At 39.8% G+C, this 27,849-nt stretch overlaps 9 protein-coding genes across 10 annotated transcripts; 6 read left to right on the top strand and 3 right to left on the bottom strand.

Moving 5' to 3' along the window:
• Positions 1-459: 459 nt before the first annotated feature.
• Positions 460-3,391, top strand: LOC108135306 (lipase 1). The gene is made up of 5 exons (XM_017255991.2): positions 460-789; positions 1,506-1,683; positions 1,752-2,107; positions 2,684-2,821; positions 2,879-3,391. The coding sequence occupies exons 1-5, from the start codon at positions 586-588 to the stop codon at positions 3,320-3,322; spliced, it is 1,320 nt and encodes a 439-aa protein (XP_017111480.1). The 5' UTR covers positions 460-585; the 3' UTR covers positions 3,323-3,391.
• Positions 3,392-4,818: 1,427 nt separating this feature from the next.
• On the top strand, positions 4,819-6,171 carry LOC108135309 (uncharacterized transmembrane protein DDB_G0289901-like). The gene has a single exon (XM_017255994.2). The coding sequence runs from the start codon at positions 4,844-4,846 to the stop codon at positions 5,768-5,770; it is 927 nt and encodes a 308-aa protein (XP_017111483.1). The 5' UTR covers positions 4,819-4,843; the 3' UTR covers positions 5,771-6,171.
• A 2,446-nt stretch (positions 6,172-8,617) lies between these two features.
• Positions 8,618-9,869, top strand: LOC108135356 (glycine-rich cell wall structural protein 1.8). The gene has a single exon (XM_017256048.2). It carries the CDS (start codon positions 8,636-8,638, stop codon positions 9,740-9,742), a length of 1,107 nt encoding a protein of 368 aa, XP_017111537.1. The 5' UTR covers positions 8,618-8,635; the 3' UTR covers positions 9,743-9,869.
• Positions 9,870-14,005: 4,136 nt separating this feature from the next.
• LOC108135304 (holotricin-3) lies at positions 14,006-14,446 on the top strand. The gene has a single exon (XM_017255989.1). It carries the CDS (start codon positions 14,006-14,008, stop codon positions 14,444-14,446), a length of 441 nt encoding a protein of 146 aa, XP_017111478.1.
• A 1,808-nt stretch (positions 14,447-16,254) lies between these two features.
• On the top strand, positions 16,255-16,894 carry LOC108135314 (acanthoscurrin-2). The gene has a single exon (XM_017255999.2). It carries the CDS (start codon positions 16,312-16,314, stop codon positions 16,822-16,824), a length of 513 nt encoding a protein of 170 aa, XP_017111488.1. The 5' UTR covers positions 16,255-16,311; the 3' UTR covers positions 16,825-16,894.
• A 1,779-nt stretch (positions 16,895-18,673) lies between these two features.
• Positions 18,674-19,338, top strand: LOC108135315 (glycine-rich protein DOT1). Its single transcript, XM_017256001.2, has one exon. It carries the CDS (start codon positions 18,713-18,715, stop codon positions 19,262-19,264), a length of 552 nt encoding a protein of 183 aa, XP_017111490.1. The 5' UTR covers positions 18,674-18,712; the 3' UTR covers positions 19,265-19,338.
• Positions 19,339-21,608: 2,270 nt separating this feature from the next.
• LOC108135310 (ctenidin-3) lies at positions 21,609-22,034 on the bottom strand. Its single transcript, XM_017255995.2, has one exon. The coding sequence runs from the start codon at positions 22,015-22,017 to the stop codon at positions 21,742-21,744; it is 276 nt and encodes a 91-aa protein (XP_017111484.1). The 5' UTR covers positions 22,018-22,034; the 3' UTR covers positions 21,609-21,741.
• A 924-nt stretch (positions 22,035-22,958) lies between these two features.
• LOC108135348 (keratin, type II cytoskeletal 3) lies at positions 22,959-24,172 on the bottom strand. Its single transcript, XM_017256039.2, has 2 exons — positions 24,142-24,172; positions 22,959-23,439 (listed from the first exon to the last, which is right to left on the bottom strand). The coding sequence occupies exons 1-2, from the start codon at positions 24,155-24,157 to the stop codon at positions 23,033-23,035; spliced, it is 423 nt and encodes a 140-aa protein (XP_017111528.2). The 5' UTR covers positions 24,158-24,172; the 3' UTR covers positions 22,959-23,032.
• An 839-nt stretch (positions 24,173-25,011) lies between these two features.
• On the bottom strand, positions 25,012-27,849 carry LOC108135349 (integumentary mucin C.1). 2 transcript variants are annotated; one of them, XM_017256040.2, is made up of 3 exons: positions 27,746-27,849; positions 25,938-27,020; positions 25,012-25,821 (listed from the first exon to the last, which is right to left on the bottom strand). In XM_017256040.2, the coding sequence occupies exons 2-3, from the start codon at positions 26,836-26,838 to the stop codon at positions 25,385-25,387; spliced, it is 1,338 nt and encodes a 445-aa protein (XP_017111529.1). In that variant the 5' UTR covers positions 26,839-27,020; positions 27,746-27,849; the 3' UTR covers positions 25,012-25,384. The 2 variants fall into 2 exon arrangements, with proteins under 2 accessions (XP_017111529.1, XP_041566411.1); XM_041710477.1 differs by having other exon boundaries at positions 27,702-27,846.

The following is a 27,849-nucleotide window of genomic DNA, read 5'->3' as shown; positions in this document are numbered from 1 at the left end:
ATTACAAAAAATTTGATGGTTTATGTATTTTTTTCCTATTGTGTCAGGTGAAATCATAAACAATTTTACAACAGTTATGTGAGCATTTTTGTGTGATAAGATAATTTGTAATTCTATTGAACACGGTTTAATTCGACAGCTGATTAAATTTCTGACTCGATGCTTCACTGTAATGGCTGCACTTGATGGGTTTCTTGTTCCCGATTACTACGCCCTGCGCGTCGGAAATAAAAAGACTCTCTTTCATACCCATATTTAATTAACTGGCCGAAAACGTAAAACACAATCGAAATGTAAACAAAAGAAGCTAGCACGTCACAGTGCGCAATGTTGTTGTCTGATCGAAAGTTTTTTCGTATTTCGGCACTCTCTTATTATTATTTTTGTTGTATTTGCTGCAGGGCCTGTGCAGAAGTTCGTCGGTGTGGTTTTTGTAGCTATCGGTTCGTTCCGTTGACAGTCTTCGAATTGGTCTTCAGTTGAGTTCGCGACGCGTTGCGCTGAGGTTGATATAGAGGTTGAATTCCATTGAAAGAGTCGCCTCTGTCAGTTTCACTTTCGCCCAAATATTGTGGCCAAGTTAAGATGCGGCCCAACCTGAGGATGCGGTTGATCCTGCTGCTCGGTCTGTGTGTGTTCGTCTGCAGGATTCAGGGACAGCTGATTGGCGGCGAGGAGGACGAAGAGGACGAGGAGGAGGAGGAAGAGGAGGAGGAGAGCGTCGAGGACGAAACGCTGGAGGAGCGGCTGCAGCGCAAGAACATCAAGCAGGACTCGACACTCAGCGTGGTAAAAAAATTCTTAGTCGCTAGAAACTTATTATGGAATACTGATTTAGTTAATATGTTTGATTCATAAAAAAAGGATTTGAATATGAGGACAATTTAAAGTTTGAACCCCATCTTTCAATGTTAAAGTTCGAGATATAGAGAGTTTTGAGTTAAAGTTATGGTTGGAGTAATGAAAGTTTGACTTTTGTGTCCAATTGTTTAAAATTTAGTTAGAAGAGCTAAAGAAAGTTCCATAAGGAAAATAAGAGCTTAAGATGTTTTGACTGTACATGTTATTTCTGAATATTTCTTAAAAGTATTAAAAGCCTTATAGAAAAAAAGTTATTTTGACTAAATATACTTATTTAATTAAATGTCTTATTGCACGAAATAGGACCGATTTCTGCATTCGTTATTACTTACGATCTCGTAATGGGATTAATAAATACTGTCATTATCTTTATTTTGCTTATTCTAAAAGCATTCACTTTTGGTGCGCAAAAATAGCTTACATTAAACTTTATTTGTTTTTTACATAGGTAAAAGTTTTTGTTCTAGCATCACAACTTTTAAGCGAGCTCATGGTTAAAAGTTATATTGGTTATTATAAACTTTTAAATGAAAGGCATAATATATTTTTTTGCAATGGGAAAAGTCACGCATTTGTATGCCAAGTAGGCGATTATCTTCTCCATGCGGTGATGGTCAACACTTTTTCACACATTTCGTTGACAGGACAAATTAATCGCCAAGTACGGCTACGAGGCGGAGGTGCATCATGTGACCACCGAGGACGGATACATCCTCACCATGCACCGCATCCGCAAGCAGGGCGCCCCTCCATTCCTGCTCCAGCACGGACTGGTGGACAGCTCGGCGGGATTTGTGGTAATGGGTCCCAACGTGAGCCTGGGTAAGTGTCCGCTGGTGCGTCGTCCGTGATTAATGGCCAAGTGATTACGACCGAGGTCCACTTCACAGCCTACTTGCTGGCCGACCACAACTACGATGTTTGGCTGGGGAACGCGCGCGGCAACCGCTACTCGAGGAACCACACCACTCTCGACCCGGATGAGTCCAAGTTCTGGGACTTCAGCTGGCACGAGATCGGCATGTACGACCTGCCGGCGATGATTGATCATGTGCTGAAGGCCACCGGCTTCCCGAAACTCCACTACGCCGGCCACTCGCAGGGCTGCACCTCCTTCTTTGTCATGTGTTCCATGCGGCCCGCCTACAACGCCAAGGTCGTCTCCATGCAGGCCCTGGCCCCCGCCGTCTACGCCAAGGAGACCGAGGACCATCCCTACATCCGGGCCATCAGTCTGTACTTTAACGTGAGTTGCGCTGATTGTTGTCTTTTAGATTAGATTTAAAGCAAAGCAAAGTCAATACGCGCAAAACAAAATTGTCATAGAAACTAAGATATTGGGTAGAAAAATTTATCAAAATCAATTTGATGAGTATTAAATTAATACCACGAAAGTTTAAAAATAAGCTCTTAGAATCTTCGGCTTAAAAATCACTCTAAAAAGTATAAGGCTTTTTTTATTAGTATAGAAATAATACTTGACAGTATTAAAGTCTTTAGTTTATATTTAAGAAACGCATATAAAAACTGAACTTTCAGTTTATCTTTTGGGTGTAGCAGTTTGCCTGGGCAGGAAAAGAAACACAAAGTAATTTTGTGTTACTTCGTATACATTAAGCTAGTTATCATCTATTTTAGATAATGATTGCGCGATTAAAACTTCATCCTTCATTTAAGGTATTAAAAAATACTACTAACTTAAAATGTAATTTGAATCTTAACAAATATTCAAAAAAATATATTAACTGGACTTCTGCATTAGTATAACTAACTGAACCTCATGAATAGTTTAAGACTAATTAGAGCCCTTGTGTATTTTCAGAGCCTTGTGGGCAGCTCGATCAGGGAGATGTTTAACGGGGAGTTTCGCTTCCTGTGCCGGATGACCGAGGAAACGGAACGCCTGTGCATCGAGGCTGTCTTTGGAATTGTGGGGCGCAACTGGAACGAGTTCAACAGGGTAACTTTACACTGAAGCATCATAAGCGCATGGATGAACTTTTAAGTGTAATTGCAGAAAATGTTCCCCGTGATACTGGGTCACTATCCGGCTGGAGTGGCTGCCAAGCAGGTGAAGCACTTCATCCAGATCATCAAGAGTGGCCGCTTTGCCCCGTACAGCTACAGTTCGAACAAGAACATGCAGTTGTACAGGGATCACCTGCCACCGCGGTACAACTTGAGTCAGGTGACAGTGCCCACTTTCGTGTACTACTCCACGAACGATCTGCTGTGTCATCCCAACGATGTGGAGTCCATGTGCGATGACCTGGGCAACGTGACGGGAAAGTATTTGGTGCCCCAGAAGGAGTTCAACCACATGGATTTCCTCTGGGCCATCGATGTAAGGAAAATGCTTTATAGACGAATGCTGCAAGTGCTCGGAAAATTGCCCGAGGACTCACAGGAAGAGGCTAATCGATCTAGAAGGGGGGCCCGGGCCAGATCAATACGACTTTAAGTATAAAAAAAAAAATTATATAAAAACTATTATAAGTATTTATTTCGAACAATAAAATAGTAAGCCTAAGTTATTTTTTTTGATTTACCTTAATTTTTGGCATAGGTATTTTTTATAAATATAAAAAAATAGGTTGAGTGCCTATTTTGGTAAAAGTGCCAGGATAGCATTATTAGCCAACGTACCTTGTTCTTCCAAATTCAATATTTATTTATTTATTTGCTGTCCGCTGCACTTTGCTTTAAATGTGGCAAAGAGTTCCGTATTTGCATAACATTTCGCATTTTCAAGTATGCATGGGTAACTTGAGCGGAAGCGGAAGTCAAGTGTTTCTTTCGCCCCACAAAAGCCGTAACAGATTTTGCATCAACATCAGCCAGCTGGCGGGCCAAGATACATGCATTTGTAAGCAGATTTCCTGCGAGCACAATTTTCCATTTTCCCCAGCGCATGCCAGTGGGCCAAACAGCTGACACCGGGGCTAAGAAGCTGCCGCTTTTCCTGCCCCGGCTCGACTTTCGTGGGCTTTCGGCCCACATTGTCTCGACATTTGCATTTGTGTCGAGCTCAGCTCTCCGCAACTGCGCTTTTCCTGCAAACACCAGCAGCCAAGTTAAGTGAAAAACTGTGTCTAACTCGGCGGCAACTGAGTGCCACGTTGGTCGATTCAATTTGGCTCTAGACTGTGAAAAGAATTTGTTTCCTTTCCATTTCATAAATTTACCAATTATTAACCTAACATATGTCATCAAGAGAACCTGACTTATAAATCATTGAAGGCATAACACTAAATTCCAGCTTAACTGGTTATCTATATAAGGGATAAGTGGGAATATGTCTAGTATTGTTACACGAGTGTGACGACCCGCGCTTAAAAAAGATGCTAATTTTATCATACTTTAATTGTCAGAAATTTATCAATTTAATACACTATCGTACTTAGAAATAAACTATCAACAGAATTTAATTTTGATATTTTATTTGCTTCGCAGAAAACTAGTTAGTTATTCAATCACTCACATTTACAGGCTATTGTTAGTATGAGGTTTTTAATTAAAAATTTAAAAAGTGTAGATGGTAGACTTTGAGAATTAATTGGCCTTAATTTGGCTACTAGTTCTCGGCACGTGTTATCACTTTAGACTACGGTGAATCCTCTAACCGAATAAGCACCAGACGCAGACAAAAAATAATGATAACTGTTATAGAACTTGTTTTCCCGTCTTTTTTTTAGAAATTAACGAATAAAATTTTTTTTATATTTTAAATTAAAAATTTGTTTTAAGGTTACCAACACAATTCTCTAAAAATATTAGTTGTGTGGTTATTTTGGTATATGCTTATTAAAAATTAACAGCTGTTGGAATATAAATAAAGAAGTTATATATTTAGCGACGCCTAACTGTAGTTGCTATTACGTCTGGCGACTAGGCGTATTTTCGGTTCTATAAATACTAGCCGTTTTCTCGGAAAGCCGTTAGTGACTTTTAGACAATGTTTCCCAAGGGATTGTTTTTACTTATGAGCGCATGTTGCCTGTCATTGGCATCCGCTGGATTTGGACTCAGTCTGGAAGGCAGTAGCGGTGGTTTCTCCGCTCAAGGAAGTCTGCCTGGCTTTAATCTGGGCGGAGGAGGACAAAATGGATACAATGGAGGATCTATCGGGACTGGAGGCAATCCGATTGGTCTGTCTGCCAGCGGATATTATAACTCTGAATCTTCAGGATCGATCCTGAATGAGGCTGCGAATGGTCTGCTAGGAGCTGCAGGAACTGGAGCCAGTGTTGTACTTTCCGCAGGATCTATTGCAGCATCACATGGAGCTCAAGCTGCTAATGGAGTCCTGGAAGCTGCTGAAACTGGAGCTAACATTATACACTCTGCAGGATCGACAGCTGCTTCTCTTGGAGCACAAGCTGTTAACGGATTTTTAGGAGCTGCAGAAACCGGAGCCAATATTGTACACACTGCAGGATCAATAGCTACCTCTCATGGAGATCAAGCTGCTAATGGAATCTTGGGAGCTGCAGAAACAATACCCAATATTTTTCTCTCCACAGGATCGACAGTTGCCACCCGTGTAGGTCAGGCTACAGATAATGTGGCATCTGAAAGTAGTGGATCCGAAGGATCAGTATGCCTGGAAGCCGGTCATTTAAGTATCGAAACCATGGGAAACACTGGTTCCGGAGGATCCGATGCTAAAGTGTCCAGCGTTGGTCTTGGAGGCACTACAGCATCACTGGGATCGAATGGAGGTTCTAGCTCCCTTTCCCTTGGTGGCACTAGCTCAGGAGGATATAACCGGGGAAGCGTCAGTCTTGGTGGAAATGGGGTTAGCCTAGGAGGCAGCCTGGGAGGAAATTCTGGAAGCGCCGGACTTGGATTTGGTGGCGGTCACCTTGGTGGATCCATTAACCGCGGAGCAGGACTTTTCCTTGGCTAGTTTAAGTTATCTTTAAATTTTAAAAGTATTCCACTGTATTGTAAGTATTATTATACAAAACTTAGAAATTATCAAAACAGACCTTTAAAAGGTAATACATATATGTACATTCATGTTAGCTGTACGCCACCTAAGAGATTTTATCGAAGGTCTCCGTTTGTGAATTAATTATATCTCATCAGAACTTAAACGAAGTGAAACTTAATATACATTCTGCAGCACAACTATAACGGGCAACGGAAATGCTTGATGATGATTATTTAACTTAATTCAGTTGTTCAAAGCGGATAAACCCAGTCTTCAATGTTTATACTAGTGGATTTAATGTTTGCTTTAATTTACTACTACTTTTAAATACTACTTAAATGTGCTTGAATAAAGAGTAGTACTAAAATTCTCAACACTGTAATCTATACATTGTTCCTTGAAAGTGTTTAGCACTTTTATATAATTCATCAGTGTTTGTTACGATTGGATTTACTCTATCAAACCTGAGTGACGTAGACCTAAAGGGTCATTGTCGTAATCATCGAACGCCTAAGAATATCATTTAAATGAAAATCAATCTAATCTTGGGCGAGCCAAGAGTCAATGCAGCTATTTTCGAAGCAAGTGATGATTAAATTTGTTTACATAAGATTTCGCGATTAAACAGTGGATTATTACTGGCAGTATACACTCTCTCTCTCTTAATAACTCATGTTCAACACATTTTTCTGCTTTTATTTAAAATACTGTTTTCTAAGCTTAACAATAGAAATCGGCCTTAGATTCATTAAGTTAATTCATCGATCATTCCTGCTGATGATCATGATCATGAATCTCCCGCGGGCTGAACACACCCTCCTAAACATTCGGTTCTTCCTAGGGTATACTGTAATTTCCAGCTGTAGACAATCGAGAATATTAAATGGTAATGAAACTCGTTATTGTTCTCCACGGGAACTAGTTACACTGTGCCACAGAACTACGCATTTAGCAATACTGTATTCAAAAACTCAAATCAACGGCTTTTTGCGAAGTAAATATACTAAGTGTTTTTTTAATTTAATCATCATCATCAACTTTTTAAATTTCATTCCTTAAATATCTAAAACTTACGTAGTTCTTGCGATATGAATATATTATTTAATTCAATATTTTACTTAATTATGCAAAGTTAATAAATTACATATTTCCCTAAATAATAATAAAGAAGAAAAGCTTTTTTAATTGTGTGCTATTTAAAAAAAATAAACAATATAGGTAATTTAGAACTCCATCAAAATTACTAACTACAAGAAAGACAGCAAACTTCGGCAAGCCGAAGTTCATATACCCTTGCAGCTATCGCAAGAATTAAATATTTTTGAAAACATTAAAATTATGATTTACTTGCGTATATGTTTAAAAACATTGAAGCTATGACGATTTGCAGCTTAATTATTTGATTGTTCTTTTATATATTTTTATTATTTGTATGGGAGCTATATGATATAGTCGTCCGATTTTGATGAAATTTTAACCATAATTCTGAAATATTTAACCATTGCTATATGTCGAAGAACTAAACAAAAAATTAAAAAACAGCAAAGTTATAATTTTTTTCAATTATTTTTCCGATTGTTCCTATGGGAGCTATATGCTATAGTCGTCCGATTTTGATGAAATTTTAACCATAATTCTGAAATATTTAACCATTGCTATATGTCGAAGAACTAAACAAAAAATTAAAAAACAGCAAAGTTCTAATTTTTTTCAATTATTTTTCCGATTGTTCCTATGGGAGCTATATGCTATAGTCGTCCGATTTTGATGAAATTTTAGCCATAATTCTGAAATATTTAACCATTGCTTTATGTCGAAGGACAAAACAAAAAATTAAAAAACAGCAAAGTTATAATTTTTTTCAATTGTTTTTCCGATTGTTCCTATGGGAGCTATATGCTATAGTCGTCCGATTTTGATGAAATTTAAAACATAATTCTGAATTATTTAACCATTGCTATATGTCGAAGAACTAAACAAAAAATTAAAAAACAGCAAAGTTATAATTTTTTTTCAATTATTTTTCCGATTGTTCCTATGGGAGCTATATGCTATAGTCGTCCGATTTTGATGTAATTTAAACCATAATTCTGAATTATTTAACCATTGCTATATGTCGAAGAACTAAACAAAAAATTAAAAAACAGCAAAGTTATAATTTTTTTCAATTATTTTTCCGATTGTTCCTATGGGAGCTATATGCTATAGTCGTCCGATCCGGCTCGTTCCGACTTATATACTACCTGCAATAGAAAGACAACTTTTGGGAAAGTTTCATGCAGATAGCTTTAAAACTGAGAGACTAGTTTGCATAGAAACGGACGGACAGACGGACAGACTGACAGACGGACAGACGGACAGACGGACGGACAGACGGACATGGCTAGATCGACTCTACTAGTGATGCTGATCAAGAATATATATACTTTATAGGGTCGGAAACGTCTCCTTCACTGCGTTGCAAACTTCTGACTGAAATTATAATACCCTCTGCAAGGGTATAAAAATCACCGTATTTCCTGTAAAATTGGTAAGTTTTTCCAAGTTGTGTGATCATTTTTAAAAAAATTAAAAATTGAATTAAATATGCATCCTATTTCTTAAAATTATAAATATTATAATATTTTTTTTGTAGTCTAGTGTAGTTTCAGTTTTTGCCTGGCTTGACCCTAGGATCTGAGCATTCGGAACGTGACTGCTGTTCTTTTTTTCGCGCTCTGCGAAATTTTGTAGCAAGTATTTTGCTATTATTTGTGTTTTTTGCACGGCGGAGAGCCTCTTATAAAAGCCGGCATCTTTCTAGGGAGCACAGTTAGTGAGCTGCAGGCAAAGGTTCCGATGCGTCTGTTTGTAGTGCTGAGTGTTTGTGTGGCTTTGGCATCCGCCGGAGGTTACGGCGGTGGTGGAGGAGGAGGCGGAGGAGGAGGTGGTGCTGGAGGACATGCCGCGTCCTCTGCTTCGGCATCCGCTTCGGCCGGAGCATTTGGCGGCGGCGACAGTGGCGGTGGCGGTAAATTCGGAGGAGGACATGGATCCGGCGGTCCCGGCTCCGGAGGTCACGGAGGTGGCGGTTTCGGCCCTGGAGGAGATTACGGAGGTGGCCTAGATGGCGGATTCGGCGGTGGATCTGCTGGAGCCTCGTCCAATGGTCTTTCGGGCGGAGCTATTGGAGGTCCATTCGGAGGAGGCGGTCATTCCGGCGGTGGCGTTATTTCCGGCGGAGGAGGAGGCGGACATTCTGTAGGAGGTGGTTCCTTTGGCGGTGGCCATTCCGGCGGAGGAGGCGGACCTGGCTTCGGTTCAGGAGGATTAATTGGCGGAGGAGGTGGAGGTGGTCATTCCGGAGGCGGAGGAGGTGTTCCAGGATTCGGCCCAGGTGGATCAATCGGCGGAGGAGGTGGAGGTGGTCATTCAGGAGGCGGAGGAGGAGGTCCTGGATATGGATCAGGTGGACTAATCGGTGGAGGAGGTGGACATTCCGGAGGAGGAGGTCCTGGATTCGGATCAGGTGGAGGTCACGGCGGCAGCTCTGCTTCATCTTCGGCCGGATCAATTGGTGGCGGTCATGGATCTGGAACGCCAGGAGGTGGTTATGGAGGAGGCGGACTCATTGGAGGAGGTCCCGGATTCGGTCCAGGTGGCGGAATCGGAGGAGGTAGTCACTCAGGAGGAGGTGGAGGCTTTGGCCCCGGATTCGGAGGTGGAGCCGGTGGCGGTCACTTTGGAGGTGGTCTCAGTGGTCACAAGCAAGGCGGCCATGGAGGCGGTGGTGGATACAAGGGCGGATCTGGAGGAGGTGGCGGATACGGCGGCGGCGGCGGTGGTGGTGGTGGTGGCTACGGAGGAAGGCCTGGAGGTGGCGGCGGATATGGAGGTGGTGCCAGCTCGAGCGCCTCTGCTTCGGCCAGTGCTTCGGCGGGTAGTGGCGGTGGCTACCACGGCTAGTGCTATTTCCCCTAAACCGTAAAAACCTGCAATTGCCCAAATCGCTTGAAAGTATTACCCACGATTTCAATAAAATGGTTCATTTTTGTATACCAAAAGTGCCTTTAATTAAAAAAATTGCATAATATATTTGGTTTTTATTTAATTAATCTTTTGAGATTGGATCTTGCAGAGCAGAGTAGAATTTTAAAGTTTAAAATATAATAAAAATCTCCTAAATGGGCAGCCTCATTTTCGAAGATCCGATTTTTGAAACGGACGACTTTATCCCAAGGATGTAGTTAGAAAATAAATAGAAACAAAATGATTTAAGTTGTAGTAATGGCTTAATAATTAAGAATTACGGATTAAATTTTATTAAAATCAGGCAACGATAGCATTCTGCCATAGGAAAGATGAAATAGTTCATCGGAAAATCATCATAGCTTAACTGCTTGATTGGCTTAAAATCGTTATAATTTTCCAATAAAGAACATTACATTTTTGATATAGCTGCAAGAGTATATAAGATCGTCACGCCAAATTGTGCTTAATTTCTTGGGAAATCTTAATTTTCTTAATTTAATTGGGAAATCTGGCATGCAAAGTTTTCGCCAAAATTAATGGCCTATTAGAGGGGCACAGACTTGTATTAGCCCCAACCGAAGACATTGATGCCACGCATGGCCACATAAATCTCTTAAATGGCCAAGACAGACTGCGCTCTTCTTGGATTTTATGTGTCCCCCACAAACATTTATCATTAAGTAAAGTTTTACTATTGCAAATTGTTGCACACAATGGCAACAAATTGAAATCTTAAGCAAGCTCCTTTGCGTTTGCGTTTGCGTTTCCGTTTGCTCCATCTTCGGTCTCAGCCTGAAAGTGCACTTTTATTGCCGGAGGAGCAGCATCTGCTTGGGAGTCCGGGTGCGGAGTCCGCCGTCTGGACTTGGCAATAAACTCCGAGACCAATTTGCACAAGGACGATGAACCCCTGTGGTGCAGTTTTGCAACATAAAGGCGGAAAATCGGAAAAGCGGAAGTGGGGCCGGCAGACTGTTGGCGGTTTGCCACACACAGCAGTCGCTGCTGCAACAGTTGTTGGCCTTTGTAGGATTGACAATATGGCCGGGCCCTAACCCTTTGTTGGCTGCAAATTTATGTTGGGCAATAAAATAAATGCGAAATGTTTATCAATGTGCCAGTGCACATTTTTGCTCTCCGACTCATCACAGGTATGGCCTCAAAGTGTGCAGCATTTCGTTTCGATCTCCCAGTACTTCGGCGCCCGCAAGTAGGCAATACATTTTGGCTTCGCCCGCTGGCAGCCAGCATTTAATTAAAATTAAATAATTCAGATTGCGTATCGAACTGCCTGTGGTGGGTGCATATCCATATCGGGTCGGTCGCCAAATGGTTTTCTGGTCGGATCGCTTTGTTCATTAGCCCGCTGGCCGAGTAATTGAAAAGTTTGCACTGCCTGGGCGCGGGTAATGGTAATTCAATTTGCGTGGAGTGCAGTGCAAAAACTATGGAAAACGGCCATAACAATAAACGTCGGCTAAAATGCGAAAATATTACAGCACACTGATTGCGTGCGTTTGTGTGTTTTCCAAATTAACAGGACCTTCATTAGTTGGCATTTTAATAATATTTTATTTTGTCCCAGACCGCCGACTAATGTGATAGTATTCATTTTGGCCAGGTTCAAATTATTTCAGTTTGATTGATTTTAATAAACAAATATTTGCACTTACAGTCCATTATTAATGTGTTCTGGTTATTTACTCATCGAAATGTATATCAATTTGGAAGTTTCTCATTCGAATTGCCCACTTAGACAGCTAATTATGTAATGAATTGAAAACTATTGCTCGGCAAATACTGATAATACTGTGCCATTTGAAGGCCATTAATATTGAAACACAAAGAAATCGCTGGGGGAAAAATCACATAATGCTCAGTCTTATATAAAAACTAAAAAAGCCTCACCACAAATGCGGCAAAAAAATAAAAATATAAATAAATATACGATCCCGGGACTGACCGGTTCCATTAGGCGATTATGTTACGGATTTTTTGCATAAGCCAACAACGAAAACAATATTCAAATCGCCGGGCAATTAATGCCTTTTTATAAGTAGTTCAAACTACACGTAAACTTTTCTATTTAAGAGGATTTACTAATGGCTGATTTGGCCTCTAAAAATCACCGAATTCTAACTACTTTGCTAATTTAATTTTCACAACTTCTGAACTGGATAACCCCTTCGGACATGAGTCGCTAATCGTCACACATGTCACCGATCTCCTCAATACCGTATGGGCACTCACAGTTTGCTGTGACGACACTAAAACAGGTTTTACCAACCCGTATTTATATTCTATATAGAAATGATATTTGTGTTTGTTGTTTTATTAATTAACAGACGCTGAAATCTTGTCCGCTGCGCATGGGAGACTTTATTGTTATGAACTGTTAAGACTCAGATCTCTAAGAGCCCGAATTATGGGGATTTTGCAATTGCTATCGTGTGCTGTCTCATTAAAATGTGTGATTTTTTCTCCCTAATGACCCGTGCAAACATATCATTTTGCTGAGGGATTACTACTCGAAGTAGTCATGAATGGTTGATTTCACTTCGAGACTATTTCTTACTCATTGCAAATATAGATAGTATTGTGTTTGATATATTTGCTTTAGTAAAACTCATCTTTACTACTTATAGTGTAAACCGTTGTCTAAAAAGTAGACTTAGACATGATTTAGGTTTACTTTCACTCAATAATTATTTCTAAATATAAAGCACTCCAAACAAATATACAAAAATATAATTCAACGTTGTAATTTGTACATTTCCCTTTATTTTAAAACACAGCTGATTATATGAAATATTTCCAACAAATTACACACTTAATTATATCCACTGTGTAGCTTTCTGCTCTAGTTTTAAATTGTATGTTTAACATTTTATATAAGCAATCATTTCTTAATTAAGCTGTTACACTTTCAGGATTAAAAAAAACGAATAAAGATATTTTGCGCGATTGGAAGTGAAGACTTTCTGGGGCGGACTGAGCCATTTCTTGTGCAGAGTGGCCGCGAAACCCAATGAAATGCCCAAGAGCCACCGGCTATTTGTCAGTGATCTCACCACCTCCAACTGGCCCACTCCACTCGAGCAGCGTTTTGGAAACATCGCCATCGAAACCGCTTTCATACGAACAAAACAAGATAGAGGGGAATAAACTCTTCAAGACTAACCTGTCAGATGATCGGCATTAGACGAAATCAACCGGTGAAGAGTACCCTTGATCTTGGTGGGGAACTACGCAGATCAGGAAGAGCCGCGTATCGATTTGTAAACAACCTGGCTGACTTCTCCCAAACACTAGCACATGGGTCAACTGTTGGCCTGGGTCGATAATTATGCGTTTTCATATTTCGGAGCGTGTATGGGGAACCACCCGGCAAACAAAGTCATCGCTTCGAGTGGTAACACTGTGCGGCAAATATTTAATCCTTACTTAAATTTAATAGGTGTCAAATTTAAAAGTGTTTTTTATTTTATTTTTGTTCATATTATAAACGTTAATTTAAATCACCTAATCAATCATCAGAAGGAAGGCTATAAATTCATCATTTGTTTTTATAAATAAATTCATATATCAAAATCATTTTTAATCCCTTCATCAGTCATCAGAAGAAGGGCTATATATTTATATGATTTGTTTTTATTTTCTCGCAGAGTTAAATAAATATCATTAGCAGGTAATTAGAAAGAGAATAATATGAAAAATCCATATTTTAGAATACTTGAACAATTAAAAAACCACACATTTATTGAATTATTTCTTCAATAAGAATAAACTTGGCCATAAAAAATACATCTTTATATAAAAAATACAAATACAGTTATAAAAGAACACTAAACTTTTTAAGGATCAAACCAAAATACTCAAGTGGTGATAAATTAGATCATTAAAGTACGAATTAACTCCTTAATGAAAAATTTTTGTTGCCTAGTGTAATTAGATTTGAGAGCAAATGGAATAAAATATAAAGAAAACCGGTAGGTGGTCGGTTCAACTGCCGAAACCATTTGTCACAGCCATCTCGCCTCAAATTTGACTGGCCGGTATGTGACGGCTTTTCTGAGCAGTGCAGGTGGTATAAATACTTTAGCGATTCTCCTGAGAGCTCGTCAGTTCCAGCCCAGGCAATCCAGCGATCGCACACAGAAAACCCATTGGCCTGAAATTGTAGAAATTCCCAAAATAATGAAGACCCTGATTGTTCTTGCTCTGCTGGTGGCCGCCGTCTCGGCTCTACCTCAGTTTGGGTTCGGAGGACCTAGATTTGGCGGACCCGGATTCGGAGGCGGAGGATTTGGCGGACCCGGATTTGGAGGTGGCGGATTCGGAAGACCCGGATTTGGAGGTGGCGGCTACGGTGGAGGACCATATGGTGGATTTGGCGGAAATCCCAATGGCGGCGGATTCGGCGGAGGTCCCTATGGCGGCGGCGGCTTCGGCGGTAATCCCTATGGTGGATTTGGAGGTGGCAGGCGTCATGGCGGCGGCGGACACGGTGGTGGCGGAGGTGCTGCCTCAGCATCGGCCTCGTCGAGCGCCTCAGCCGCCGGTGGAGGTGGCGGTGCTGCCTCGGCATCCGCCTCCTCATCGGCCTCAGCCAGCGGCGGCGGCAACTTCTACGGCTAAGCGCAATGAGAGAAGATAATCTAGTGCCTAGGTTAAGCTAAGATAAATGTTTGAAGAAAGTCTGAAATAAAAAAAATTAAAACCCACATACAAGGTATTTTAGTGTTCAGCTAGAAAATCGAGTAAAATATCATTATCTTGACTTAAAATGTAACTCATTTTATATATGTTGTATATTTCATTTAATTTTTTGATCTCAGAGTTAAAAATATAAATCCCCTTTTCAATGATTAAATTATTAAATGATATGAACAAATATTTTAAAAATACAAAAATTTATTTTAATGCCTCAACAATTATTTAATTTACTATTTATCATTATTAATATGTAATTCCATTTGCAATTTATTTTTAAAATTTTTCTACAAACTCGGCACTACAAGCATTTTAAATTTGTTTGCCAAGCATACAGAATTCACACAGTGCATTTTTAATTTGTTTATTTGTAATTAAAACTGTGAAGAGGTAGAACTTTAACACTGATTGTATTTGCAAATTACCAGTCACCATAGATCTGACTCCCTTACATCTATGTTTTGAACCACTTAATCACCTTAAATTCGCTTCAGACGGGGGCCGATCTGAATAAAATTGCCGTTAATTCATGCATATAAGTCGGCAGAAATAATAAAAATAGTTGCACATTCGTTCATCAAAGTTTGGATAGATTTGGCATAGGTGATGCGGGCTTTGGGGAGTAGGAGACTTTTCAGTACCCTTTTACATATGTGTGTGGCCTAGTAAATCTCGAAAGATCACTTGACACACACTCAGGGGACTCCCCTCACATCGTGTCGCTCTTAGGACCATTACTTTTTTCATTGCTTTCCAAACTGAACAAACAAAAACAATACAAAATATTCATTTGCATTTCAAATTTTTCGGGATTTTGTTTTTCCTTTATCAAGCCTCTGGTACTAATTAGAAGAATTAACATTTCGAATTTGTCCAAATTCAAGTTTTATAACATTATCAATTATATTCTGCTTTTATGGAAGCACGGATAAACAAACAAATAAAAATTTGCGCGTCGCGAAAAAAAATCATTAAAAATCTGAACAGTTGGGCACGGGCAACAAAAAAAACGTAAGCATAAATTATTGTGGACAAGAAAATCAGTCATCTACTTTTGATACAACGAAGAAATTTATTATTAGCCGCATAGAGATGCTAAAATTGAACCAGTTCCACGGGTAAAATGTTACTTGGTTGTGTTGAAATAAAAATATTTTACAATTGTTTAATTTAATTTAATTTTTTTAGGGGCAAGTTCATTTCTTATAAATTTAAATTATGATTCGAAAAATAAAAATAGGTTTTTAAAATAAAATATCATCGAGATTTAAAAAACATTAGCAGATCTTGACTTTTTTGACTTTTTGGGATTTTTCGTATAATGAAATCTACCTGCAATGATCTTAGACAACCCCTTGGGCATATGTATCTATAATTTACCTCCCTGCAGTCCCCACAGCCAAAACTACTCCACTAATGACATCAGGGAACCCAAATCGATCGTTATGCTGTCGTTATAGTGGACGGCTAGGGAAGGGGGCGCGTCTGAAGTGCTCTCGAGTTTGGGATTAACCGGTTGCAGTGCGGATCAAATGGCCGGGTCTGTTAAACGTAGGGTCTGGCGATCGTACGCCCCGAACCTGCTAATGAGCCGGGCTATAAATATTGATAATACGTTCCGTTTTTTGTTGCTGTCGGACTGCTGCTGCGAAGAGTTCGTTTTGAGGGTGGATCACCGAGAGATCTACGAATCTACGAATCTCTTTTCCGACGCGGAACTGAATAAAAGCCGGCCTCGCCGGTGCAGTGGCCAAGTGTGTGGACAGCTCTCGAAGCGGCAACAACTCAACATGAAACTCTTCATCGCGCTCTCCGTCCTGGTGGCTGTGGCATCGGCCCTGCCTCAGTTTGGCGGCGGCAACGCCAACGCTAATGCCAATGCCAATGCCAACGCTCAAGGCGGCGGCGGATTTGGAGGACGTCCCGGTGGCTTCGGCGGCGGCCCTGGATTCGGAGGTGGCGGCTTTGGAGGTGGCCCAGGATTCGGAGGTGGCCCTGGATTCGGAGGTGGCGGATTTAATCGCGGCCCTGGCGGCTTCGGTGGCGGCGGCTTCGGTGGTCGTCCAGGTGGCGGATTCGGCGGTGGTCCAGGTGGCGGATTCGGCGGTGGTCCAGGATTCGGAGCCGGCGGCTTTGGAGGTCGTCCAGGAGGCGGTTTCGGCGGCGGTGGCGGCGGCGGCTCGTCCAGTGCCTCGGCATCCTCCTCGGCTTCGGCTGCTGGTGGTGGTGGACGAGGTGGCGGATCCGCTTCCGCAACTTCTTCTGCCTCTGCTGCTTCGGGAGGCGGCGGATTCCGCGGTTAAACCAAGTTAAAATTAATTAAGCGATAAGAAATGACTGTGAATAAAAAATTAATAAATTAAAATCAAAATACTTTAATAGTTTTTCAATTGGTGTTATGAAGCAGTTTTCTTGAAGAAATCTCTTTCCAACAAATTAAAACCGAAAGTTAAATCGAATTATATTTTAACAGTTTCAAAAAAGTTCAGAAACTTTGGCAACAGTCCGTTTTCTCTACAGTATTACTGCCAAGAAACGACCAGAAAATGTATTAGAATTCGGCATAAATTTGTTGCCTTTAAACATACAAGCGTCTTTCTCGAACATCCTAAACAACCAATTTTATATGCAAGAGAATAAACAAAACAAATTGAGAATGTCTTGAATGTGATATATTTTTATGCTAATAAACCACTTCGATTTCGAGATTAATAGGATAGAAAAACCAAAACAAAACAGGGGCAAAAAACACCAACAAATACCAAAATAACAATTTTTTGCTAACATAAATCAGTTTTCTCAAACAAATTAATCAAATTATTGGTCCACCGCTTATATTAGTAAAGCTAAAATTATTTCAGAATGCAGTATCGGGATACATAAAAACATGTTAACTATTTGCATCGGTTGATCTTCCAACGGAATTATACATACACGTAAAAATTGTTTTTGATAACGATAAGGAAATGTTTTTTTGTAATAGCTAATAGGTATAAAACATTGCTTAAAAAATTTCCAAAAATTGTATAAAAACAACAGCGGTGTGGACTATATCGGATTGAGCCGACTCTTTTCACGTCCGCAGTTTATGTTATCATTTTTTTTCTGGTCCGGCAGCCTATTTAATATGAATTTAAAATGTAAATTGGAATTAATACAAACTTATATTTATGGCTAAAAATTATGTAAATTCTATAGGGGCTTGTGCGCTTACAGACAAAATTATATTCGTCTTATATAATTGAATAAATTCGAATTGATAGTAGAACAAGGAAACGGTAAAAAAAGTGATAATTATTCAAGAGCGTGTGCGTTTATAGGAAAATATTTGTAATATACGAATGATGACAAGCAACAAATTTCTATTTCTGGATGTGAAGACTATGTGTTTTGTTGTTAACTTTTCATAGCAGTGGGATTTTGGAATATAATAAAATTGCCTTGGTTAAGCCTTTTACCAAACTAAATTTTTTTAATACCATAGTATTTATGTCAAATAGAGCAGTCTGATTCGTCCCACACTTTTTAAGCGTGATATTTATGTGACTCCATAAAATAGTAATCACGGTATATTTAAGCAGCGGCAACAGGTTGCGAATAATGTTAATTGAATAAACTTAAAAAAAACTTTTAGTAAGAAATATTTTTGATTTTTTACAACTTAAAGGGATTTTCCTTCCGGTTTGATACTCTACCATTTTTCTTAGAAAATAAGAAAGTACCAGGCAAATTCTATATAATTAACTGCCCTCGCAACGTTTTCCGTCAGAAAGCAAAGCGGTGACAGTGCCGAAAATATAGAAAAATTAATGCCCAATGAAATATAAACACAAATATTAATAATCGCTTAAATATTGATAGGGGCAAACCGGTTCCATAGAAAACCACCACGATCGCGGCTCGTGTTGGACTAAACACATTTGCAAACTTTCCTCAGACCATTGCATTTAATCATAGCTCTATCTGACTCTTTCTGATGATATCTGCTCCACTCAGGCCCTGCCTAAGTCCCCGATCGCCGATAATATTTTTCGGCAGTGACTATTGTTTGCATGCTAATTTTTTCCCGAGTGGCGGGGCACTCTCAGCTTTTTTTTGTATGCGTCTGCCGGCCGTCTGGCCACTATAAAAGCCGGGCCCTGGGGCATTGGTTACTAAGTTTGTTAAGTCACTCCGATCAAGCAGATCACCATGAAGGTCTTCGTCGTTCTCGCCGTAATCCTGGCCGTGTCCACTGCTGCCCCGCAGTTCGGTGGTAGCGAAGCCAACGCCAATGCCAACGCTCAAGCTCAAGGTCAAGGTGGCTTTGGCGGTCCAGGCGGCTTTGGTGGTCAGCAAGGTGGCTTTGGAGGTGGTCAAGGAGGTGGCTTTGGAGGTCGTCCAGGAGGTGGCTTTGGAGGTCGTCCAGGAGGTGGTTTCGGGGGACCAGGCGGACCTGGATTTGGAGGACCCGGAGGTCCCGGAGGACCAGGCGGTTTTGGAGGACAACAACAAGGTGGATTCGGTGGACAGAATGGATTCGGAAACCAAGGCGGATTCGGCGGCGGTCCTGGATTTGGAGGCGGTCCTGGATTTGGAGGCGGAAAGAGCGAAGCTAATGCTAATGCCAACGCCGTCGCCGAAGGAAACGGTTTTGGAGGTGGAAACGCTAATGCCAATGCTAACGCCAACGCCAGCTCTCGTGGAGGTGGTGCTAATGCCAATGCTAATGCTAGTGCTAGCTCCAGCGCCTTTGGCAAATAAGCCGCGACTATGATCCGAATTTTTTTAAATTATTAAATTTTTTATTATATTAAATACAAAAACTGAAAACAAAATATTTTGAAGCAGATTTTGTTTTATATTTGGCCAAGAGCCCTCCTCTTAAGAAGTTCAAATCATGCAAATGAAATCAAAACAATATAGAAGATACAACTACAGTTAAAAGTTGTAGTACTTTTCTTTAGAAAATGTATATATTTCGATTTTGAACTTACTTGTATTTATTTTGCGATCTAGGAAATATACATGCTCTGAATACGCTTGATATTTTCATGAATACTTTTCCTTCAACATATTTATTTTTATTGGATACACCTAAATCGACAAAATTGTCGACAGTATTTGCTCTATACTAATCAGTTAATTTGAGAGAATTATTTTTTTGATGGTAATCACCAAATAGTTAAACTATATGTTAGCTAGTGTGAACAAAGAAACCGGTCAGCTGGATGTTTTTCACGTCTCAAGTTCGTGATCCATTAGTTAGGTTTTTTTTGTGGAATTGTTACTGCAACTCCCACTTAATAAAGGCCTTAATCTCTAAAGATAAAATGTTTAACTAAGATATTGATTTGTTGGCAGCACGAAGACTACTGTTTAAAAAAAATAAAAATTGAAGCATCCGAAATAGATTGTCATAAAAAGTTAAACAATCCAGTAATTTAAGAAATAACAAGTTGAAGTACATAGAAGTAGGGCATTTTGCTTCTAACATAAGATGTTTATGTTTTGGGCTTTGACTTTATGGACAATTTTTTTAAGACAAAAAGGGTTAAGGCAGTGCATCCCTTACACACTTAAAGAATGAAAACAAATTATATTCTTTCAAACGGTTCTATTTGTTCCACTTTCTAAAGCAAAATAACATAAAATGTAAAAACTGTATTGTTATGCTTAATCAGATGCTTGTGTTTTGTTAAGTGAAACACTAGCTATGCAAAAAATATGCAAATAGTTTACGCAAATCAAAGCAATAAATTAAAAAAAAAACAGGTTTCCAGTTAGGTTTAGCTACCGTAGAAATTTAGCCAAAAGTGAAGCTGTGAAGTCACAATTTTGCTTACCTCAGAAACGTAGCAAGTTTTTAGGAGCTCGAAGATAAATCGATTGACGTCACATCGTTTTTATACCCTTGCAGAGGGTGTTAGTGTTATAGTTACAGTTAAACGTTTTCAAAGGAGACATTTCCAACGCTATAATGACGGCTGTATCATAAGTTGTTTGTATAAGTTTTCGACAGTCATTTATCCTTATTAACGTTGTAAAAGAAATGCAAAAACATGAATTCGTTGTTTGTTATTAAGGTTCCAAAATGACTTAAATCGTCTCTAAAAAACGTACAGGAGCATCGTTTCATTGAACATACTTAAATCGAGGTATTAAAAAGAAATGAAGAAATGGAACTGTTATGCCCGTCAATCACAAAGGGGTTAAACTGGACTTAAAACTGTAAATAAAAAAAAATTAAAAAGTGGACAGTTGCCCGACATGATCAATATACATAGTTTGCATTTACCTTTGCATTTGATTATTTAATTTAATTAAAGTCAATTTTTGGTCCACGTTGAAAAGAACAAAAAAGGTAATGAACTTTGGTAAGAAATCCTTCTACAAATAAAAAATATGTCAAATGGGCCATTTTAAAATTCAAAGGTCACGAAAATTAATAAAAAAATGGAAGCTTTTAAAAATTCTACGTTTTACGAAAGTGCAGGGTTTTGATGATTATTGCTACACTTTCATTTTATAAAAATCTTCGAAATATATATATTTTTTTTATTAAAAGCTATTTTATTTTTAAATTCCATTTGTTTCAGTGTTCCTACCCAGTACAGATTGCTTATTTATTAAAAAAAATCATTGATTCAATAAAAGCATTATATAAAAAGGTGAACAACTAGTGCAAAGTTTTGAGCTTATGTTTTTTTCGATAAGCGTACAATACTTCTCTATATTAAAGTTTCATAAGACGAGCAAATATTTAAAAATTTGTATATTATTGACAAATTTTTTACAATGGGTTAATAATCTAATGCAGAAAACTTTCTAAACAACAATAAAGAAAAAAAAAAAAAACAACGCCTTTTAATTAATATGGAGGCATGAAATTTGCCTAGCAGAGTACAAATTATGCTAATAAATTGAATAAACTAAACCAACAGGTTTTAAACTATTGCTGAATTTTACAAAAACATAAGGTGCTGAGTTTATGATCTCTTCTCCTTTAGACGTAGTTTTTAGGGCGCCTTGACGTCACTGCATGTTTAACTTATGCCCAACTTATAGTAATAAACTATCAAACAAGAAAAAATAACAACAGCTGTGATTTCCGAGAAGCAAATTTAGCATATTAATATATTAATCGGGGTCGCTTCATATCAGGAGGCCCGTCTGGCGCCGTGCCCACTTTTTGAGGTAGTTTTGATTGTTTAGGGTTCACTTCTGCCTTGGTTTTGGATCTATCCTCGGTTTCCCTGGGAAGTGGCGACGGCGTTTGCGTTGGCGGTGGCTGAGGCTGGGCCGCCTCCTTGGCTTTTGGCATCGGCACTGGCGTTGGCAGTGGCAGTGGCGCTGCCACCACCGCCACCCTGTCCACCGAAGGATCCACCGGGTCCACCGTGTCCACCCTGTCCACCGAAGGATCCACCGGGTCCACCACGGTTACCATGGCCAGGATGGGCCTGAACGGCCACCAGGGCGAAGATCAGGAAAATGCAGACAGCCAGGAACTTCATCGTCGGAACTTGCGATGCACTATGAGCGTGTGCTGGCTACTTTTATACCAGCATCCGCAATAGCTGGCTTAGACTTGTTTTGCAAAAAAAAAAATTGGAACAAGCTTAATGCTATTAAAAGTACATATATATATGGGGGGTTCCGTTTGGCACACTAATTAGCCATACATTAAGATCGCATGGCGTTATATATTATTTAATAAATGTATATTGTGCGACCAATAATTGAAAACAGGTTAGTTGAAGACGTCTCAGACATTTAGTTAACTAAAGCATATTTACAGGCCGATCACTAAATCGGCTTAAGAAGCTGACTTTTTAGTTAAACGATTTAACAACTGCATCATTCAAATACGCAAACTGTCGCAAAAGTAACACTTCTCTTGTAATAATATTCATTAAATTAACTTAAATAATTAACACTAGTGTACTTCGGGCACCTGATGTTCAAATAACTAAAAATAAAACAAGCCAAAATTATAAGATTGTGAGCTTCGTTAAATCGTTTGCTTTAATAACAATAAAGTTTTTAAACTTAAAATACGTAAAGTTATTTGATAAGTTTATTGCATTTAAACACTCATATTAAAAAAAAATAAATATACCTTTGTAAAATATTTTCCGTAATTAATAATATGAGAAATAAAAACAATAATAATAGTGGCTTCCACAGAGTTTTGTTATTTTGGGAAGTACCATTCTTGGAATTTTCCTTTTCCCGATTCCAATTTATCCTGGTGCCCTAATGGTCTAGAAGGCGGTTATGAATAAATGGCTTTTTCATATTCTTCAGAAATTAAATGAAAACACAATTTTTGAAGAAAGGTATTCTTTTTTTTGATCGAATAGAGGCAATTAGAGTGATTAAAATGGCTAACGCCTTAAAAATATTACAGGAAACCCCAAGTATATTCTGCACCGGTTTACAATTAGCCACAATGTAGTTTTGCAATAATATTAGTTTTTATTGAAAGACAGTTAGTAAGTTGGGAATGTAGTTATCAAACTATATGGCTCAATATCCGCTATTCGCGTTTGCGGTGGCCACAGCATTAGCATTAGCGGTGCTTCCTCCACCGCGTCCTCCGTAGCCAATAGGTCCTCCGTAGCCACCAGGTCCTCCGTAGCCACCAGGTCCTCCGTAACCACCGGGTCCGCCATAGCCACCGGGTCCTCCATATCCGCCGCCTCCATATCCACCATATCCTCCATGTCCACCATATCCTCCATGTCCAAATCGTCCTCCGTGGCCGTGGACGGACACCAGGGCAAGGATCAGGAATGCGCAGATTGCAAAGAACTTCATCGTGGGTGCTGTGTGTTGTTGTGCCATCTGCGGGACTGGGGTCGCTTTTATACACACATCTGGAGTTAATTTGGATCGGGATTTGAACCAGTTCTGGGACTTATTTATGGGAATCACTGTTAGCAAATGCAAATTGTATTTTTAATTGTTCTCAATACAGTTATCTACCAATTTCTTTAATACTAATTATTTCTTGTGAAATGCACTCCAAACTTGTTTGACCAGATGGCTTACGTTTGTTTACAATAATTTCATTTTTTATGCATTTGCATAAAAGTCAAATAAAATGCCTAATTTTGTCATAATGGCAGGTTGCTTTATTTTGGAATCGATTTGTTTATTGACTGATGCTTACTTCTGTTGGAATAATTTATTTTAATTCATATATTACTTAAGTTACGGGACACTTGTGGATCCTAAGGTAATTATTCACCAGACAGACAAATAAATAAATCAACATTTTATATGTGTCATTCGAATTGGTTTTATAGACTTTATTTTGTGTTAAGTATAAAGTGTGGCATAGTTTTCGGCTATGTCAGAAACTATTAATCAAATTTTGGGGAATAAAGCTTTTATTAACGATACCTAGCTTTTCCTTTCGGACTAAAATTAGTGTATTGTAATATTGTATATTGTATATTCTAAGAAATGGATGTAAAATATAATCATTAAAAAACAATAAAAGTGACAGTACGACAACAGCACTAGGTATTAAATTATTTTGTAACAGTATGTCTGTATATATATTTTTTTGGATTTCCTTAACTATGGCTCGTAACCTTTCGAATATCCTCTTTTTCAGATGTCTTACTTACATGGTGTTTCCCGCATCTTTTGCAAACATGACTAACTGCTTGGTAATGCACATCCCATGGCCTAGAGTGGAGTTAGTCAGCTGGTTATAATAACAAACCAAATCGATCGACCAAAAAACCCGTATCGCCAACACCTTCAATCCGCATTCATTCGATTCACATTCAACATGCAGTTTAGCGCCTGCTGCTCAAGTTCAAATGGAAATTAGCGGTTGGTGTTTGTTTTATAGCCGAACGCTTTCAAATTCCATCGAGAGTAAGGCAAAGCGAACGTGATATTCATTGCAAAACTCCAAAAAGCCCAAAAGGCCCTGTGCCCCTGTGATGGCGATCGGTGAATGAATAATTTGCCAGGCGACCCAAGCCCCTGGACCGGTGCAAAACCAAACAGGTCAGCCAGCCAGGCTGGACCACGTGTCTGTCCGGCGGACTGTCCGCGTCCCTGCCGGAACATAAAAGACCAAAAATGTATGACGACAACTCTTGAGGCGGTTGCCGGTTTTATTTGTTCAGTTTCGAACGCAGGTGGGCAGCGAACAACTTGTGGGCTGCTGAATGTCTGTGCTCGTGGTTTGTTTGATTTCTTGGGTGCGCTGCTCTAACGATCCACAATATGAATCATAATCGGGTTGAAAGATGTCTGGGAACCACTCTACTTGGATGCTCTATATAAGGCGTTTTTAAATTACTTAAACTTTGCATGTTTCTTTCCGAGAATTAATCTTATACGCTACCATTTCTCTTTACTGATCTCTTACCATTACATTACGTTGATGCAATGTTGTGCCACATTTGAGAGGGGATATTTGCAGATCAACAATGTTCAAAAAACGCTTTGTGCAATCGCCAAAGCAAATGCGAAACGGTAGATGGGTGTTCATGTTTTATTTATAATTTATAAAATCGTTTGTCTTCAGCATTTCTCTCTTCATTTTTGTCATTTGGCAGACCGTACACAATTTTGCACAATATTATATTTGATTTGTTTTCACGTCTTTGCGGATTTGTATCTGTATCGATATCATTTTACGAAGCGTTGGCTTTTTGGTTTATCACACTGTGCTGGGGACCGTCGAACGAAATTTAAATATCTTTGTTTATAACTCGTTTAGAATTGAAAATTGCCTAAAACAAACCGAGCATCAATCGCTCAATGTCTCCCACTCCACGTCTCCGCATTATGGCAAGTTGTCCGACCTTGACAAGGTCGCGTTCCTCTCGGTGGCCCCGCCACCCGAGCCACTCACGAGCGGTTGGTCCGCACCACCGAAGAGTAGCCGTAGAGCACCTCCACTCCGTCCGAGTTGAAGATCCGCTCTACCCGCGGAGCACGCGTCTGAATGGGACGCTCTGTAGTGGTTGTGGTGGTTGTGGTTGTTGTGGTGGTTGTGGTGGCTGGAGTGGTGCTAGTGGTGCTAGTGGTACTAGTAGTACTTGTGGTACTTGGATAACCAGTGGTACTCGTTGTGGTTGGAGCACTGGTGGTTGTCTCCTCCGGAGCACTCGTGGTCGTCTCTGGTTGAACATTGAGCAGCATATCCACCTTGGTGGTCAGCAGAACAGCCTCAGTGGTTGTGGTTGTTGCCGTGGTGGTGCTTGGAGTTGGAGAAGTGGTTTCCACAGCCTCTGTGCTGGTTTCGGGGGCTGCTGTAGATGAAACCAGCGAGACCAGCGGCACTTCTGCGGGAAAAGACTTATATAGTTAATTTATCTTTGGCAAGGTAATAAAATAGCTCATGAAAGAGATAGTTTCCATTAATCTTCCGCCTACAATGAGGTATTCAAATTAAACACACCTGTGGTTTCCTCCATCGCAGACTCTGTGGTGGTTACTCCTTCACTTGTCTTTGGCAACTCAGTGGTAAGTTCAGGCTGCTGTGCTGTGACTTTAGGAGCTGCATTTTTGAAAAGCTGGTAGATCGGCACCACGGTGGTTTCCATAGGTTCCTCCTCCTGATCTGCCTCACTTCTGGACTTCGTATTCTCCTCCGCCAAAGCGGCTTCGGTGGTCACAACCATGGACAGATCCCTGGGCTCCTGGGGTGGTGGTGTATTCGTGGTGGTCTCCATACGGTTCTCGGCCATGTCCAGATCGACCTCTTCCATTTTTGCTGGCACTCGTTCGAAGTAGTTCCGCATGGTCACAACCGCCTCATATTCGGTGGTTTCTTCGGTCTCGGAAAAACGGCTGGTTGATCCCTCCAGTGGCATTACAGTGGTGATAGTTTCTGGACTACTGGTAGTTGCTACAAAACTCGGTGGCAGTGTGGTTGCGCCAAACTTAAAGCTGCGCTTGGTAGTGCTGGTTGTATTCATGGGATTTGGTGGCTCCGTGGTGACTGGGGTATCAGTATCGGATTCCGATACCGACTTAAGCTCCAGCTTTTCGGGATTCTTGAGCTGCTCCTCTTGGGCCCGCTCCAGCGCAAGCTGCTGCAACACCGAGTCCGGAAGTGGCTCCTCAGTCAAGGCCATGGGACTGGCCTCGGTGAAGCTTTCGCCCTCGGGACTGGTGGTCAGTATCACATCCGCATCGACGTCCACCGTGATGGTTCCCTCCTCCACGGACATGTAGGTGGACTGCTCCGCCATCTCCTCGGTGGTTTCATCATCCGGCGAAATGGTGGTTCTCTGTGGAGCGGCTCTCGCATTTATCGCCACTGCGATCAGCAGCAGAATGGCAAAGGTTCGCAACATTTTCGGCAGACTTTGTTTATTTTTTATTGGTATTCGCGGAATGCGAGGCGGTTCAGTGGCTCGGTGGCAATGAATCAATCGAGTGTGGTTTCAACTCGCCGAAAGCTACGTTCACTTTGGCTCAGAAAAACTTGCTCCTGTCTTCAAAAGCTTTCTGGGTGCCTCGCGCTCTCTCTCTTTTTCTGCAGAGGAAAAAAGTATTATGCTTTAACGATCATATAAAAATCGGGGTCTTTAAAGTATTAAGCGGTGGTTATAATTCAATATTGATGATCTTCAGATTATTGAATTTTTTATTGGTTTTAGCTAAACATATTAATAGTCGATTTCCTCATTTTTCTAGACACAGTTTGAAAAGCTTTAGTTTTGTGTTTTATTAGTTAGTTGACTTGTTTAATTTTAAATATTGTTATTAATAGATACAGTTTAGAGTTAAGTTTTTTAGCTTTTACCATATTTTATTTTATTATCGAATGATTATGTTGGCTTTGGGAAAATTAAATTAAACAGCTTTTTCCTACGGTCGTTTTCATAATATTTCGTAATAAAGTTGTTGTTTTACTTTGAGTTCAAAAGAGGTTGATCATTAATTTCTTAAAGCTTTGAATTATAATACTAGTAAAGAGCGATTATTTTTATAGTTCCTTTGTGTTTTCACAATTGTTTTAATTAAATTTCTTGAAACTCGCAAGTTTTTATTCCAAATAAATAAAAATAAATAATTCACTCAATTCACTTTATTAATATTAAAAGGTTTTTTCATTTTTTAAATGATTTCCAAATTTTCACTGAAATAACGCATTCAATTCACCATATCATTTAAAACCTTTTCTTCTTTCTTAAGTGCCACTTTGAAAACTGACTTTTTCGAGTTGAAAGTGATCGCTTTTTTGCTGTGTAGGTCTACCTCAGACTATTTCTCTGGCTTTTAACTGGTTCACTCGGGGCTGCTGGCTTCCGCTCCACGTTGTTGTGACTAGTTTTGTTTGCGGCGAGGAACTAAACCGTTTG

Source organism: Drosophila elegans, unplaced genomic scaffold (genome assembly GCF_018152505.1).
Source record: "Drosophila elegans isolate 14027-0461.03 unplaced genomic scaffold, ASM1815250v1 contig_814, whole genome shotgun sequence".
In the NCBI taxonomy this organism is placed as follows: Eukaryota; Metazoa; Arthropoda; class Insecta; order Diptera; family Drosophilidae; genus Drosophila; species Drosophila elegans.
The sequence above is the reverse complement of the archived record's forward strand: the minus strand, read 5'-3'. Positions and strand labels throughout refer to the sequence as shown.